The sequence below is a fragment of the Epinephelus fuscoguttatus genome, linkage group LG14, assembly GCF_011397635.1.
Source record: "Epinephelus fuscoguttatus linkage group LG14, E.fuscoguttatus.final_Chr_v1".
Classification (NCBI taxonomy): domain Eukaryota; kingdom Metazoa; phylum Chordata; class Actinopteri; order Perciformes; family Serranidae; genus Epinephelus; species Epinephelus fuscoguttatus.
Genome location: NC_064765.1, coordinates 27111580 through 27126445, shown reverse-complemented (window position 1 = coordinate 27126445; position 14866 = coordinate 27111580). Strand labels below are relative to the sequence as shown.

General features: G+C 41.5%; 1 protein-coding gene across 6 annotated transcripts in view; it reads right to left on the bottom strand.

Annotated features, from left to right (window-relative positions):
• ralgapa2 (Ral GTPase activating protein catalytic subunit alpha 2) overlaps positions 1 to 14866 on the bottom strand; it is a 110564-nt gene that overhangs the window by 82636 nt on the left and 13062 nt on the right. For all 6 annotated transcript variants that reach the window (XR_007450846.1, XR_007450847.1, XM_049595357.1 and 3 more), the window contains exons 2-3: positions 8052 to 8162; positions 7612 to 7661 (exon numbers count right to left, since the gene is read on the bottom strand). Coding sequence is in view for 4 of the 6 variants with exons in the window: in XM_049595357.1 (XP_049451314.1) it covers positions 7612 to 7661; positions 8052 to 8162 (161 nt within the window). In the remaining 2 variants the exon portion in view is untranslated. The remainder of the gene's footprint in view (positions 1 to 7611; positions 7662 to 8051; positions 8163 to 14866) is intronic.

Sequence of the window (14866 nt, the reverse complement as noted above, 5' to 3'; positions counted from 1 at the left end):
AGAGAGGAGAGAAAAAAAAAACAGTCTGGGGGGCAGCAGATGTGTGTGTGTGTGTGTGTGTGTGTGTGTGTGTGTGTGTGTGTGTGAGCGCGCGTGCGCGGGCACGCGTGGCTACTTAATAGTCGGTGCACTGTGAGCAACTGATGCCCCAATGGCTCACTTCTCATCAAATCCTAATCACTGACCCAATAAGACTTCATGATTGCAACATAGAGGTCAAGTCTGTCCTTTACTGCTTTACGTATGCAGCTCTGACCCACTCAACCAGACAACCAACCCTGGCGGCATGATAAAAAGCTCATCTACCCTGGAGAGTGAGAAACACAGGCAGGAGAAGGATACAGAGCAGAAAAAAAAAAAAAGTGCATGTAAGAGCGACAAAGATTAAGTCCTTGCCAGCCACAGATGCAATGTGCTGCGGCAGCGTTGACAGAGCATGTGAGAAAGCTTTAGAGACAATAGAGTGTCATTTTATGACATGGGAGACAAAGGTAAATGTCAAGACAGGTTTTCTAATCTCAAGATTATTTTCTTTGTTGATACAACAATGGAGATATAATTATTCAATCAATGAAACTGAAATTGGTAGCGGAGTAAATAAAAATCTTTGGTAGCTTATGATAAGAACATTGTGATTTTTAAATTATACAAATAATATTTCACATCATTTTGACATGATAAAATATATTACTGTGCTTTTTTCTATTGTTTTAGACAACCAAATTATCATGACGTAATCTTGACATTAGCACAACAGCTCTAAAAGATGGTAAATGCTAACTTTTTTTGCCTTGTGCTATGTTATATTATGCTGAGAGCTGTGGTGGTCCAGAAGTCATCTCATGTTTTGAGTGTTTCAGTTTGTCAACAACGTCCTTCTTCCCTTGTCAACCTCCATCTTTAACTTTCCCTCCTTGTCCTCTGAGACTAAATCCCTATCATTATCAGTGACAGCGGAGATGTTGAAAGACATACATCACTTAAAGGGGGCGCTGAATGTCTATCTCTGCTGTTCAATTTCTCTCTGATCCGCAGACGTGATGGTATGCGTGTACAGGCATGTGGCTGCACCTTGCTATTGATCCCACATGGGATTACTCCATCTCTGTACAGGCTTCATACTGGCCTCTTTCACTCTGTCTCCTTGGGGCAGCAGACGCATTATGCTAGGCAGTAAAACAGCAGGGTAGCCTACTTAAGCCTTTCCTTGTATGTGTGTGAGTGAGTGTGTGTGTGCAAGCAGACACAATAACACTGTCTTTCTCTCTCCTTACAGAGCACCAGGATGGGAGAGTGGGAATGAGATGGAGAAGCTAGCTCAGAAAGACTCCCCGCGGAGCTGGAATGGTGGCTGCAACAATGAGGAATTTACTGGCTGATATGAGGCGAATGGAGAGTCTGCCGGACTGAAGGTTGGTGGAGTTACTCTAATCTGCAGCCATACTCCAGCATAAAGATGGGGGCATTACTGTGGTGCAACCACAGCCTTAACACATTTACATGATCCGCACTTAGGTTTCCAGTCGCAGGGCCTGAACATGATGGAGAATATGCTACTCCAAGAGGTGGTCGACAAGGGCTTTTTGACAGCAGGAACAGACATGCAGTACTTTCAAGAGAAATTTAGTTATTTACATATTGTTTAGGTTTCTGACACAACTGGGAGATGATTACGCCTTCAACGAAATCTCCTGAGACACACAAGCACTAACCCACTTGTTCAGCAGGCCTACTAACACAGGATGTACACAGAATAATCAGAAAGCCAACAGAGTGTCAATCACACAATAAAACTTAACACAATTAACTAAGATTGTAAGACACAGTAAACAGCAAAGAAATAAAGTGAAAATACTGTGCATAAGTATTATCTTTGCATTACAGCGCAACAGAATTTACATACAGAGAATATAATACAGAGAAATTACTTGTAGGCCTCATGTACAACGATGAGAGCAAAGACATCAGTTACACACCTGCTCTACAGGGGAAGTCTAAACACTGTAAACCAAATCAGACTGCTTATTTACATGCTAACCAAATTTTCTAGCTTGCCCCTCATTGTTTGTTGGTAAAGCTGGCAATGCATATCTCATATGACCCTAAAATATAACAAAGTTGAAAGCCTAAAGCACTTTTCAGAGCTTTATTTAAGAATCACTCCCCAAAATACACCCAACTATGATTATAACTACTAAGATGTTTTCATTCTCCTCTGTAGCCAGTGGGTGGCAGCAGCAGAGTGCAATCAAACTCCTGCTCAAGCATCCAACTGCCAGTAAGCTCAGGTTTTCCTCTGTGCTCTGTGAAAGCCGAGCTGCAGCAGAGCTTCTCTAGGGCCATTTTTTAGTTTTCATAGTTACTCACAGATAGTTCGGGACAAAAACTATAGTTAATAACATGTCAACAAAGCCATATGTTTCTAAAAAAAAAAAAAAAAAAAAAAAAAAAAAGGCATCCACAAAATGTGCGGCAAAAGTGGCATAATTTTAAGTCAGTTCAGGTTTGAAGGGTAGAGGTGAAGTATAGTTTAAAGCAAAGCCTCAGACATCAAGATTCATTTAATCAGCCAGTGCAGACCTGAGCTACACTTGGTACATTAGCATTTATGCATTAACCAATAACCCCCTGCTGGTGAACTGTCAGTCATAAGTCGGACTGCATAAAGAGGAGGGAGGGAGGGAGGGAGGGAAAGAAGTCACTTAGCTAAATGGCCCTGGGTTCATTTTTAAGCATTGTCTTATGCCAAACTTTAGAGGAGAGTTTGAGTAGTTCAACCCAAGAAGTGCATCAAAGAGGAATATGATGCCATTACACCAGATGGAAAAAGACAGTTGATGGATGTTTGTGACACACGCCGACGCAGTGTTATTAATTACCTTCTTACTGATTACTGACCATACATACAGAGTGCTTAAAGAGGTATTTTGATGGTGGAAAGATGGTCTATAAAGATGCAAATACTTTTGAAATTCGGAGCTACATGACCAGAGAAAATTGAGGAAAAGGGCTGTGGCATTTGCTTTTGCTCAAGAGGAAAAAAACCTACAACTACCAGAATACACTGCCCCACACCGGACCAATAAATGCTCCCGCTGGTGGATGATGGTGAGCTTTGCGTTTTGAAAACAACTATGTAAACAATGTGGCAGCCAGCGGATTTGAGCTAGGAGATGAGCAGGGTGATCTGGCCGTTGGTAAGATGGAGGTAGGTTTACCATAGTTCATTTACACATACTACCCACACTGATACAAAACTGGCTGAATGTTTTCCTCTTCTTACTTTGTGTGCTGGTTTTGTTTTTGGTGCTGTTATTTTGGCCAAGACACTCCTTAGAGTTCAACCTCAACTGACCATCTTAGTTAAATAAAGGTAAATTGGTCAAAAGCCTCAGATTTTCTGCAGCTTTCTAGAAGAAAACAGCCTTTGCATTACCCCTGAACTGAGGTAAATCCAGTTATTCTTTAAAAAATGATTAACTAGTGGTAATGAGCAGAAATAGCCATGTAAGGCAACTCAGTAAGTCATGCCTTAAATTTAGACGAGGAGCTTTTACAGAGGATGACCAGGGGAATTCAGAATGCTGAGTCAGGTCCGGATGACGGACAACGGGTCATGGTGAGGTCATATCCTGGAGAGAAAGTGGATATGAACAGACTTCCCCTATGAATTTTGTTGGTCCCACAGCTGTCCCTTAACCTGTCCCACAACCTCATTGGCACCGGGATTGAACTGCTTTCAGACATTAAGAGGTCAATGGCAGTTATACGGGAGCGTCAACAAACTGGAGTCCCTTGAGGCCTGAGAAGCTCAGTCTGGTCTTGTGACAACAAAAACTGCTTTCTAATACGGAAAGTGGTTTCATCTGGTTTCATTCCTGAAATTACACAGACGCACTCCTGCTGCGTAATTAGTGTCCGTCAAAGACAACTTTTCGGCACCTCTACCTCTACATACTTACGGTACATTTGCTCGTACTTTATCTGTATGGCAGAGTGAACGTAAGGGACGATTAGAGAGAACACATTTTGATTGATTCCAATAAATATTATATACAGTAAATGGGTGCCAGGGAGACAGAAATTATCCAAATGACATGGATGTTGTCTCGAATGCCTGCCTTGTAATGATGCCCCAAAACTCAAAAACACTGTTAACACATAAACACCAAGCTCAAGCAGCAGTTTTCAAGTCCTGGCACGAGAAGTCTAAACTTTGCCATGTCAGGACACAAAGGACACACTGCATTTCCCTTGAGGGATTTCTTATTAACTCTCCACCTTTACAAGACTTCCAGGCCCTGCTGCTCTCGGTGGCTTCCTCTTACTACGACCCATTCCTCGCTGACTCTCAGTTTCCTTGACTGACCTTATCAAAGTCCGAGGGACATGCAGAACCTTGAAGGGGTTATATTGTTTTCATGGAGGTAGCTATTGCCTGAAAAATAAGCAGTTCCATGTATAGGTGTATCCCACGTACGATCACTCGTCACACCTTGACTACATACAGGTCTCCACTGAACTTGTTATGCGACTTCTAAAAACAATTAGCAGCACCAGTGATGATTTAGGTGTGTCATAGTGGAGGGGGGTGAAAACTTAGGCAATGCAGTTTTTTCACATTGGGCCAATGAAAACAAACTTCATATTTTAAAAAACGAACATTCTTCTGTGATACTTATCAGTGAATACTGGATGAAAGTTATAAAACACACTAAATTATTTTGTTGGTCAATTCTAGTTTTATGTGTTAAAAAGCTCAAGCCTACAGCAAAGCAATATTTAATGAAAAATATTAGGGGGGACGTTTCTATCCAGCATCTTTAGCAATGTTGTTGCATTCTCACAGAGATCAGGTCTCTCATCTCTTGTCAGTTCTGATGCAGCATCACAAGCTGCCATGGTGGATGCCTTCGTGGCAGCAGACACAAAGGGATCCTGGAAGGGAATGGCGAAGGCTGCTGGTGGCGGTGGGGGTGGGGGTAGGGTGTCACAGCAGAGTTTGAGGGGGGAGGGAAAAAAAGATTACCCCCTTTAGATATCTATTACTCCAACAGGCTCAGCATGGGGGTATCATACTCCCCCCACAGCAACCCAAGAAAAAAGGGTCACATACCTCATCATGACAGCAAAGTAATCCCCACATAGCCAGCTCAAAGCAAACACAGATACAGGAAACATGTACTGTATAGGTCAGCCAGATCTGAATGCAAGAAGTGACAGGTGATTGAGATTTCCTATGTGCCTGGGAAGATAAGGGCATAACTGTGGCTTTCAAGGAAAATTTTAACAAAGAATAAGAGGGACGGCAATGTTGAGCTGTGTTGTTGTTTCTATTAACCTGTCTTACCGCACTTTAGTGTGTTGCAAAGCACAGAGCGGCAACATGGCTTTTGTCTTAGCCATTATCCATTCATAGCCTACTCTACGCACCTCTCTGAGGCTTCCTGGACAAAGCCTGCTAGGGCTTATGTTTTGGCTAGCTACCTCTGTGACTAAAACAAATGATACACATTTGAAAAAAGAATTATCCTGAGAAATTGGGGTTGATGATACAAATATGAATTCAACATATGCTATAAATGACCACATGATTAGGATGCACAACCTACTTCCCTCAAAAATTGTATTAGAGTATCTTCTATCACATTTGTCATGTCCCTCTGTTACATAATATGACCTCTGAGACAACATGATACACATTAGCAGTGCGTGTCTGTGAGTACAAATGTATCCATTGATATCATATTCATGACCACATATGATCCAACATGTCTAATCTAACGTGGCGTAAAGAGAAAGTCTGCAGAGTGGAGCAGAGCTCTGGATCAAAGCGACCCTGTATCTGCCCTGTACACACCACTCAGCGCAAGCTTATCTTCTCAGTGCATGGGTAAAAGCACACGTCGTCACAGGCAGGGGCTAAAAGGGGACAAATGAGGGTTAAGCTGCTTTCAATATTAGTTTTTTTTTTTTTTTTTTTTTATAAAGGATGACTCCATAAATATGTAGGAGGCATGAATCCAGGCTTTATTTACAGGTTAGATCACTGGATGTGTGCGGACAGGCAGGGAGTGTCTCTTAGTGAGCAGTGGAGAAAACTAGAGGGACATCTGGTGTGTCAGAGGCCTTTTCTATACATGTGCTGGCTTGGCTTCACTAGATTTAACCCAGGGTATCAGCCCAGGGCGGCAGGGATTTGCATCTCCATATAACAAGACTGCACACTTATAGGTGCGTCTTTAACTGATGACATGCTTGTCTTGAGCTGATGACCTTTAGAAGCAGTGCCCTTTTCTACTGCCCTGCGCAACAGTTGTTGTTAGCCAGCTTCTTATCATCCATTTTCAGAAAGTGATTTAATCTGGTTTCATTCCTGAAATTACACGGATTCTGACTTCAACAGGATGTTGTTACAATTTTACTTGGCATCTACTGCTTACTGCTTGAAAAACAGAGCATGTCACAGAAACGTCCCTGAGTGATAACAAAGCCCATCCAGCCACAACTAGCTTAGAGGTGGTCAGGTGTGCTTTGACAAAATTCTCCAGATGATTCATCTCTCAACTTGGAGCTTTTAAACTGGTGATGGAAACGCAAGTCAACACAGCATGCTTTGACTCGGTGCGGCCAAAAGTACCTATGGAAAAAGCCTGTGTTGTTTTCTTTTCTTTCTTAATAATTTTTTATCTTTATTTTGATCATCTTCCCAACAACTAGCTAAGGGGGCCATATATTACAAACCTGAACAATTGAGTCTAGCAACAGCAGATGCACCACCCAGACGGAACTAAAAAAGATGTAACGTGATAACATGAAAATAAGAGTCAGAGTTGTACTAGATATGCCTGACTAGCAAATTAGGAATCCATAGCTAAAGACAGATAACAGCAACGTCTGGCCTGATGCTACTTTACCAAACAAATTGGTTAGCTGGCCTGAATCCAAAGTTAGAGATCCCTCTCTGTGTTTTCTGCACTGGAATGACTGAATCTATATTGGACTGAATGCAAGGAACACTCCTTTACAGTTCTCCCAGATGATCAGAGAAAACTAGGACAAGACATACTGTATAAAGAGGGACAAACAGACTGCCCTCTCATTTTTTGATCTGCTGCCATCCTTACAGCCCTGCCCTGAGCAAATGTAACTGGAGAGCTGGCTGTTTGTATTGGAAACTGGAGCTGCCTTCGCAGTCAGGTGGGAAAACAAGGTAGGGGACTTTAACCTGCATGTGCAACGCAAGAGTGTTCAGAAAAACAGAGGGAGGGGCCATAGAGCCAACAATGCATTGTATACACAGACACAAGACATACCTCCTCTGATTTGCATACACACCTAGGTTTTAAAACCAAGGAATGAACTGAAAGCTCCCCCACAACCTGTCGAAGGCTGGGAAATGGTTGAGCAAAGACCTCTTCTCAACTGCACACAAATGATTTCTAGGCTGTTAAAGGCAAATTCAGGAAGTACCCACAGTTGCATGAAGCATGGCACCATGGAAACTATGGTCCCGCCCCAGAGTTCAGCAGTAAACAGGTTGAGGCTGTAGCAGTTATCAGTGGAAATCAGAGATGGAGACAGTAACATAGAGAAAGGCAGGTGACTTACTTCAAAAATAAAGAGGATAGAGTCCAGCTCCTCCCTTTGAGATTTGTTCCCTGAAACACAAGGAAAGTACTTAGGTTTTTAAACACATAACTAGGAGCTAGACTGCATTAGCCTCATCAATAATGTAACTATAACACAGGCTGTTCTATGAACACTTATTCAAAAGGAACTTGTGCTACCTTGAGAGCATACACCCAAAGGGAATTAACCCCCAACCCCCAACAGTGCTGGATTCAAGCTTTAACACACAGAATTGTATCAGACAGAGGAAATTGCTACTGTATGGGCTTTATGCTCATTGCTCTGTAAATGCAGGGCAGAGGGAAATAAACCCTTGTTGTAATGCATACCATAAAGAGCAGGGAGAGGGTTAATTATTGAACCACCATCTAGGGTGGTCAACTAGTGAGTGTGCAAAAAGAAAAAACGTTTGCACTCACCTTTTTGTTTTAAGTTGCTTTCCAGTGTAATGAAATTTTCATAGAAGATAAAATAAATCTGAGAACAGTTGCTTTCGAAGAATGCCTTCAGTTCACTCTTGTCAATGATATCTGTGGAAAAAAGAGAAACACAGTCAATGACAAGTGTCAAGGCAAGACACAATCCTTTTGCTGAGGACTGAGGCAGCATTTGCCCTCTGGCAACTTTGGTAAACTATTGTCATTTTAAAAATAAGGAACATTTCAAACACTTCTGTGTTACACTGTGCAAACACCGCACAAACTCCCAGAAGGCAACAGGTCATAACAGTCTATAAAACTTAGACGTATCTCTGGTTCTACGAAACTGAAAATACAAAATGAACAGAATAATAAAAAATAAAGCGTGTTTCAAGTAGTTCCACCATGACTAAATGTAAACATTCAAAGCACCCGAACATTCAACATCCTGGTGATCAGCAGATCTGGGTGATGCAATTAAATGTGCATTGGCATGTTGGATGTGTTTCCATTTGCAGACTCCACAGCCATCGCGCAATGCCGATACACCATCCTATTCTTATACACAACTCTCTCTCCATTGACTGACTGCATGCACTGGACCTTGACCCCCGTATCATGATGGTTCAGTGTGTATACAGTACTAACAGTGGTTTGCAGACTCCTGTTTTGAAGCCTCGGGTTTGGCATTTCGGCCATCGCCATCTTGATTTTTTTGGAATCAGAAGTGACCATGTTTGGGTGAGAGGCTAGCACTGTGAAGGAGCGAGGGGTGGATCTGAGAAGCTGGGGACCCTATTGGTGGACAGCCTGTCACTCAAAGCGGTCCATCCTTACTTTAATGTGTAATTTTATGCCTTAATAAAATATAAACGGGTGTGTTATAAAAAAATTGACCCCCATATAGTTGTTTGGTACAGACTGTACCAGGCTGTAAACATGTTTATTTGTGCTGTAAAGTTGGGTATTTGAAGCATGGGGGTCTATTGGGATTGACTCGCTTCTGGAGCCAGCCTCAAGTGGGTATTCACGAAACTGCAGTTTTGGGCACGTAATTTAGACTTCATGTTTCAGCCCTGGAGGTTGCCGTTTGATCTTGAAACAACACTATTAATGATACAATACAATAATCCAAAGTCATGTAAAAAAAAATAAAAATAAATGATGCTAAACTGTTTGGTTATTAGTATCATTTTTGCTGATGATATTCTGTCTCACAATTTCTGTTTCTCTTCTCCAACAACAGCTATCCAAAACTTTGATCGCACTGATTTGATTTATTGGCTAATATTTGTGTGTCCACGTGTCAAGGTTCATCGTTGTAGAGAAAATTGAACCAAACTGCCACTACAAATCCTGTACCAGATTATTTTGAGCTACCTTAATGCTTCTGAGCAGCCCTGCACGTATGCATCTTTAATTTCAAGCTGTGTCTTTAATTCAAAAGTGACAGTTTAACATCACTGCTGCACAGGACTTTCCACTTGTTTCCCCATTTTGCAGACTACATCTGTTTTACATCAAGCCAAATTGCTTCACTTCCTTGTTCTGCGTAACTCCACTACCCCTCACCTGTTATCATTAGTGGAATGATGATGACAGGCTTTTTGGAGGTGTTGAGAAACAACATTGCCTCCCAGTCTCATCATTTCACAATCCCTGACTCAACGCAGAGATTTCTAAAACACCTCTTTTCTGTTGATGATGTGACATAGTATAAATGATTCCTCTATAATGTTAACTGTTTGAGGCTGAAAAAGAAGCATAATTTAAGATTTCATGTACAAAGTCAAACACTCTAGAACGGGATCTCGCAGCAATGTGCTACTGAATTTATGTTCAACTTTTATATTGAGATTATTCCACTCTCTGCTGCAGACCTATACGCTGCTCTACAATATATACCGATTACCACTGACGAGGAATGTTTTACATTCCTAGGATTTTCTACACTTTTAGCAAAAGCCAAAGCAATATAACTCAGTAAATATATGCTGGTGTTCCAGCCTGCAGGACAATTCTGATTTTTCTCATAATACTTTCAGTCACCATTTAGGATTTTAGTTTCTCATCTCTGTTAGGAGGATTTTGAGGATTATTTCATGTGGTCTTTTGCAGATGGAGAGGGACGGTTTGGCTCAAGGCAAGGCTGAGGTAAGTTGAAGGCCACGCGAGCTCAGGCTGCAAAAGTTGATGAGGGAAATAGGTGGTACATGTGTACAGTCACAAACAGACTAGCACTGACAAAATCTCAAATTCTACACATAATGAACCCCTATCATATGCCATACTTACAACTTTGGTAATGAGATAGGCCTGGTCTGAATAATCAAATATAGGCCAGGAGGAGTCCTGGCATAATAACAGCAATTAAGGATCACCTTCTGTTGCAATTCTCCCTCTACCACATGGCAAACTGGAAGACTCCCAGAAGCAGTCCAGCTCATGGGGAGTGGTGGAATTATGTGGTGTGTGACAAAGACTCAGATGACTTATCTTTGCCCTGAGATTAAAGCAAAGATAATAAAGATGCATGATTGGAAGATCAAGTTGAAGGCAAGACTGCCATTTAGCTTTCAGCCTTAATGGAGAACAAACCACCAAGACAACAAGATGAGGCTGAGGATGCCAAGTGGCTGTCTAAAAGTGAAGAGGTCCAATACAAAACTATGAGCTGGATCCAGATGTGCATAAAAGCAATCAATACAAAATGTGTATCTTTTTTGAAGACTCACAGATAGCCACAGACCAATTCTACACTGAAAAACACACAAAGAATTCCACTTTGTGTCTTGCACACAAAAGAGGAAAAGAACACTTCCAGTGAGCAAACTCAATCCTTCAGAGAAGGCAACACTTCATTAAATGCTCCTTGCTCTTGGCATTAAGCTAATCACACCTGCTCAAAGCTCATTTAAGCACAAATACTGACACACATAAATGCACAACCTCACACACACTGGGAACCAATGGAAAACATTAAAAGAACAGTGTGTAGGATTTAGTGGCATGTGTCAGTGAGGTCTGCAGATTGCGAGTTATAACTTCTCCCATGTTCCAAGCATTATCTCCTGGTTAGAATTCCTTCAGTGGTCATTGTTCAGGAAGTTTAACCAGGAGCCAAATTATCTACAGAGGTCTCCTCCTCCCCAAAACAAACAAACTATGTGATTAAAACCATTGAACAATGAAGAAAGCAGTATCACATTAAAAATCAGTGTTTCTCAAACGGTGTTTGGCTCATCAATGACGGGCCACTAGCCAAGCACCTGCTACTGTATGCTGACCTTTTTTCTTTGATAACTCTATGTGATCTCACCATTTTTTTTTTTCTGAAGAAACATGGTGGTGCAACATGGTTGACTCTGTGGATGAAAACCCCCTCCCTGTGTTGACATGGGGCGGCTGTAGCTCAGAGGTAGAATCGGAAGATCAGTGGTTTGATCCCCGGCTCCTCCAGCCTGCATGTCCAAGTATCCTTGAGCAAGATACTGAACCCCAAATTGCTCCCGATGATGCTTCCATCGGTGTGTGGTTGTGTTAAAAAAAACTGAGTAGCAGGTGGCATCTTGTATGTTAGCCTCGGCCATCAGCGTATGAATGTGTGTGTGAATGGGTAAATGTGACTCATAGTATAAAACGCGCCTTGAGTGGACGGATGAGCAGAAAGACGCTATATAAATACTGGTCCATTTACCATATACGGCTCATTCTAAGAGACATGACAGTTCTTATTTTCAGAAAACACACTTAAGATATTATATTCCATTTCTTCCAATAACCCCCCCTAAATCCTACACATAGGAGAAATTATTGTCCATGCAGAATCTTAGTTTTGCAGCCAGTGAGAAGTACATTTAGCAATTCTCCCTTCTGGCACGAGATTGCAACAGCCAACACCAGAGGCTGTGGATATAGGGAAAGTCTGCTTGGCAGTGGTGAAGCAACACCACTGCTGTAACAAATATTTAGACTGACTTGTGCCTGCCGGAGAAGTTTGTAATGTATACACCATTAATATGGTGTTTTGTTACAGAAACACTGCTTAGAACTGGTTTCGACCTTCTGTTGTTAGCATTGGTTTCTCTGGCAGCATCAGCTAACCTAGCTCGCTTGTGTTCAGTATAGGTAGCTGGAATGATATACTGCTCAGCTGTACCCAAACAACGCTCCTGCATGAAAAACCCATTGACCATTATACTGGAGATGTGCAGTCTCGTGTACAGAATGGATTAGAGCTTATACCCACACAGACACATCTCAAAGCCAAAAAAACTATTACTTTATTGCTAAATGTGGCTAAGAAAATTGTACAATTGTCACTTTAAGGGTACAAAGGGATTCTGTTTTTGTTTGTTTCTAGACAATCCACAATTGCCCTGCACATTCATTCTTAGCTGCAAACCTAAAAAGGCATGTGACTGCAATAAATCTAATGTATTTGGGCCTTTATATGCTGTTATTCAAGACCAGAAATGTGATCCAGGCCACTACCCGAGGGTTGAGGACTGAGGACGCTGCAGTCTTGGCCCATCACGTTGTTCAGTTGCTTAACAATGTTTATTCTGTTGGGAGGGTTTCCTGAATGCTGGTTAGCCTGAAATTTCTGGAAAACAACAGAGAGCAAAGGAGAGGATCTGCACTGAAACTAAATTTGGAGGGTGCAAGGGTCAGTGTACGTGTGTTATTGTTTAGACAGCATCAGCATGTTTATTATGCATGTCGGTAAGTTGGCTACTATTAAAATGAAACAGGTTTCAACCAAATTTAAGCCGACTTGTTTAATACTCTCCCATTCAGCATATCCCCCAGCCAACAGACAAAGGGTAGCTTTGGACTGTGTCCTATAATTAGACCAGACCAGTATTAAAGTCTTTCCTTAAGGTAAGTTAAGATTTGAACGTGTCTAATTAAACAATCAAAAAACAACATTTCTTAATATGAAACAGGTCTGATCTGTGCAAATGGTGCACATGTGTGCATGAGAGAGATAAAGAACAGAGGGGGGAAATAACAGAAGTCTTTAAATGAGTTATGCAGCTCTAATTTAAATACTGTTGCATGTGTGAGGAGCTGATGTGGGGGGTTGTTGGGTCAATTTCATATGTCATGCTTAATGTCACAGGGCCATCATCTTGCGCTCCCCAGCCTTCAGACTCACTGCTCCCCATCTGCTCAAATACGCCTAAACAGTTACTGGAGCATGACGGATAGAGGAAGATGCCTGAAGGAGGGAGAAGACAATAAAATAAATAAATAAATAAAAGCCCTCTGACAGGAACAAGAATCTCAGGTGGATGCGAACCATCTTCTAAAAGGCTCACAAGACTGATGAGCCTCCCAGTAGTAAAATTCAGACAAAGACAGTCTAAGTCTAAAATTCAAGGTCTACCTGTAGCAACAGATTTCTGTACAGGCTGTATAAAGTATGTCAAAGGGTCAGCGCTGAGCATTAATTCTCATACATGAGCAAAGCCATAAATGAGAATTTCATGCTCATTAATTGTTTATACAGACAATATGTATCAAACAAGGAAATGTCTTGTACGTGGTAAAATATTGGATCAAACATAATAAAATACATCATCCTTGCAATCATGTGAGTTCAACCCAAGAATATGATAATTATACTAGCATTTTCAGGCTGAATAAGTCCGGCCTTTTGGTTATCACTTCTGATTCACCTGAGGAGGGTGTACTAGTATGCTGTGCGAAAGCAATGTCAACTATAATAACGTTAAGAAATTAATTAAGAATTCGGTATGAACTGTCTGATGGCATACTGTGTCATTAACTATTAACACAAAGACCACATGCTCACTTTTTCTTCCCCCGCTCTTTGGTAGGGCTGGGTAATATATCGATATTATATCAATATCAGGATATGAGACTAGATATCCTCTTAGATTCTGGATATTGTAATATTGAGAGTATTGTGTGTTGTCTTTACCTGGTTTTAAAGGCTGCGTTACAGTAAAGTGATGTCATTTTATGAACGTTCTAAAGAGTGTTTCAGCTGTTCTATTATTAGCCTTTATTCATTTAATCATTATATCCACATCACTGATAAGTATTAATCAAAAATCTCATTGTGTAAATGTAGTGTAAAAACACCAACAGTCAATCCTACAATACAGCTGTAATACCAATATTGAGGTATTTGGTCAGAAATACTCTGATATTTGATTTTCTCCATATTGACTGGCCCTTCCTCTTCAAACATCCATGGCCTTTCCCCGGTCTTGTGCACGGACACGATAGCTCCCTTTTGCTGTTGGCTGGAATAGTATTGTGTGGCTCTGTCTGAGCCACTTTGTTTGTTTCCCATTTACAGAGCCAGGGCTGTGTATGAGCACCGGATTTGCTTTTAATGCGCACACAACAGACTGCTAGTGAACCTTGACGAGATATTCGCTTAATTTGTCAAAAAAGTGTATTGGATTAGAACTGCTGAGTGCACATTTAAGTCCTACTTTTTGTTAGTAAAAAAATGTTTGGCTGAAAAGATGAAGTTGCACAGTGGTTGTCAGCATTGTGAACTGCATTATCCAGCAAGGCTCTTCACTCAATGGGCTTCACTGGCTTCTCAGGTAACAACAGCGTGCAGACAGAAAGAGACAGAACCTGTTCTCCGGGCCCTGGGAATGCAGGGGATGACACTGTATCTTCTGAACTGAACAAGATAACTGTGTCCTTCAAAAGACACCCCTTCGTCTGTGAGACTCTCATGTCAAAGACAGGAAAAGAGTGCTGGATGAACAGCAGCTGTGGAGAGCTGTGATCACACAGGGCTGTTATAGTGGGAGGAAACCATG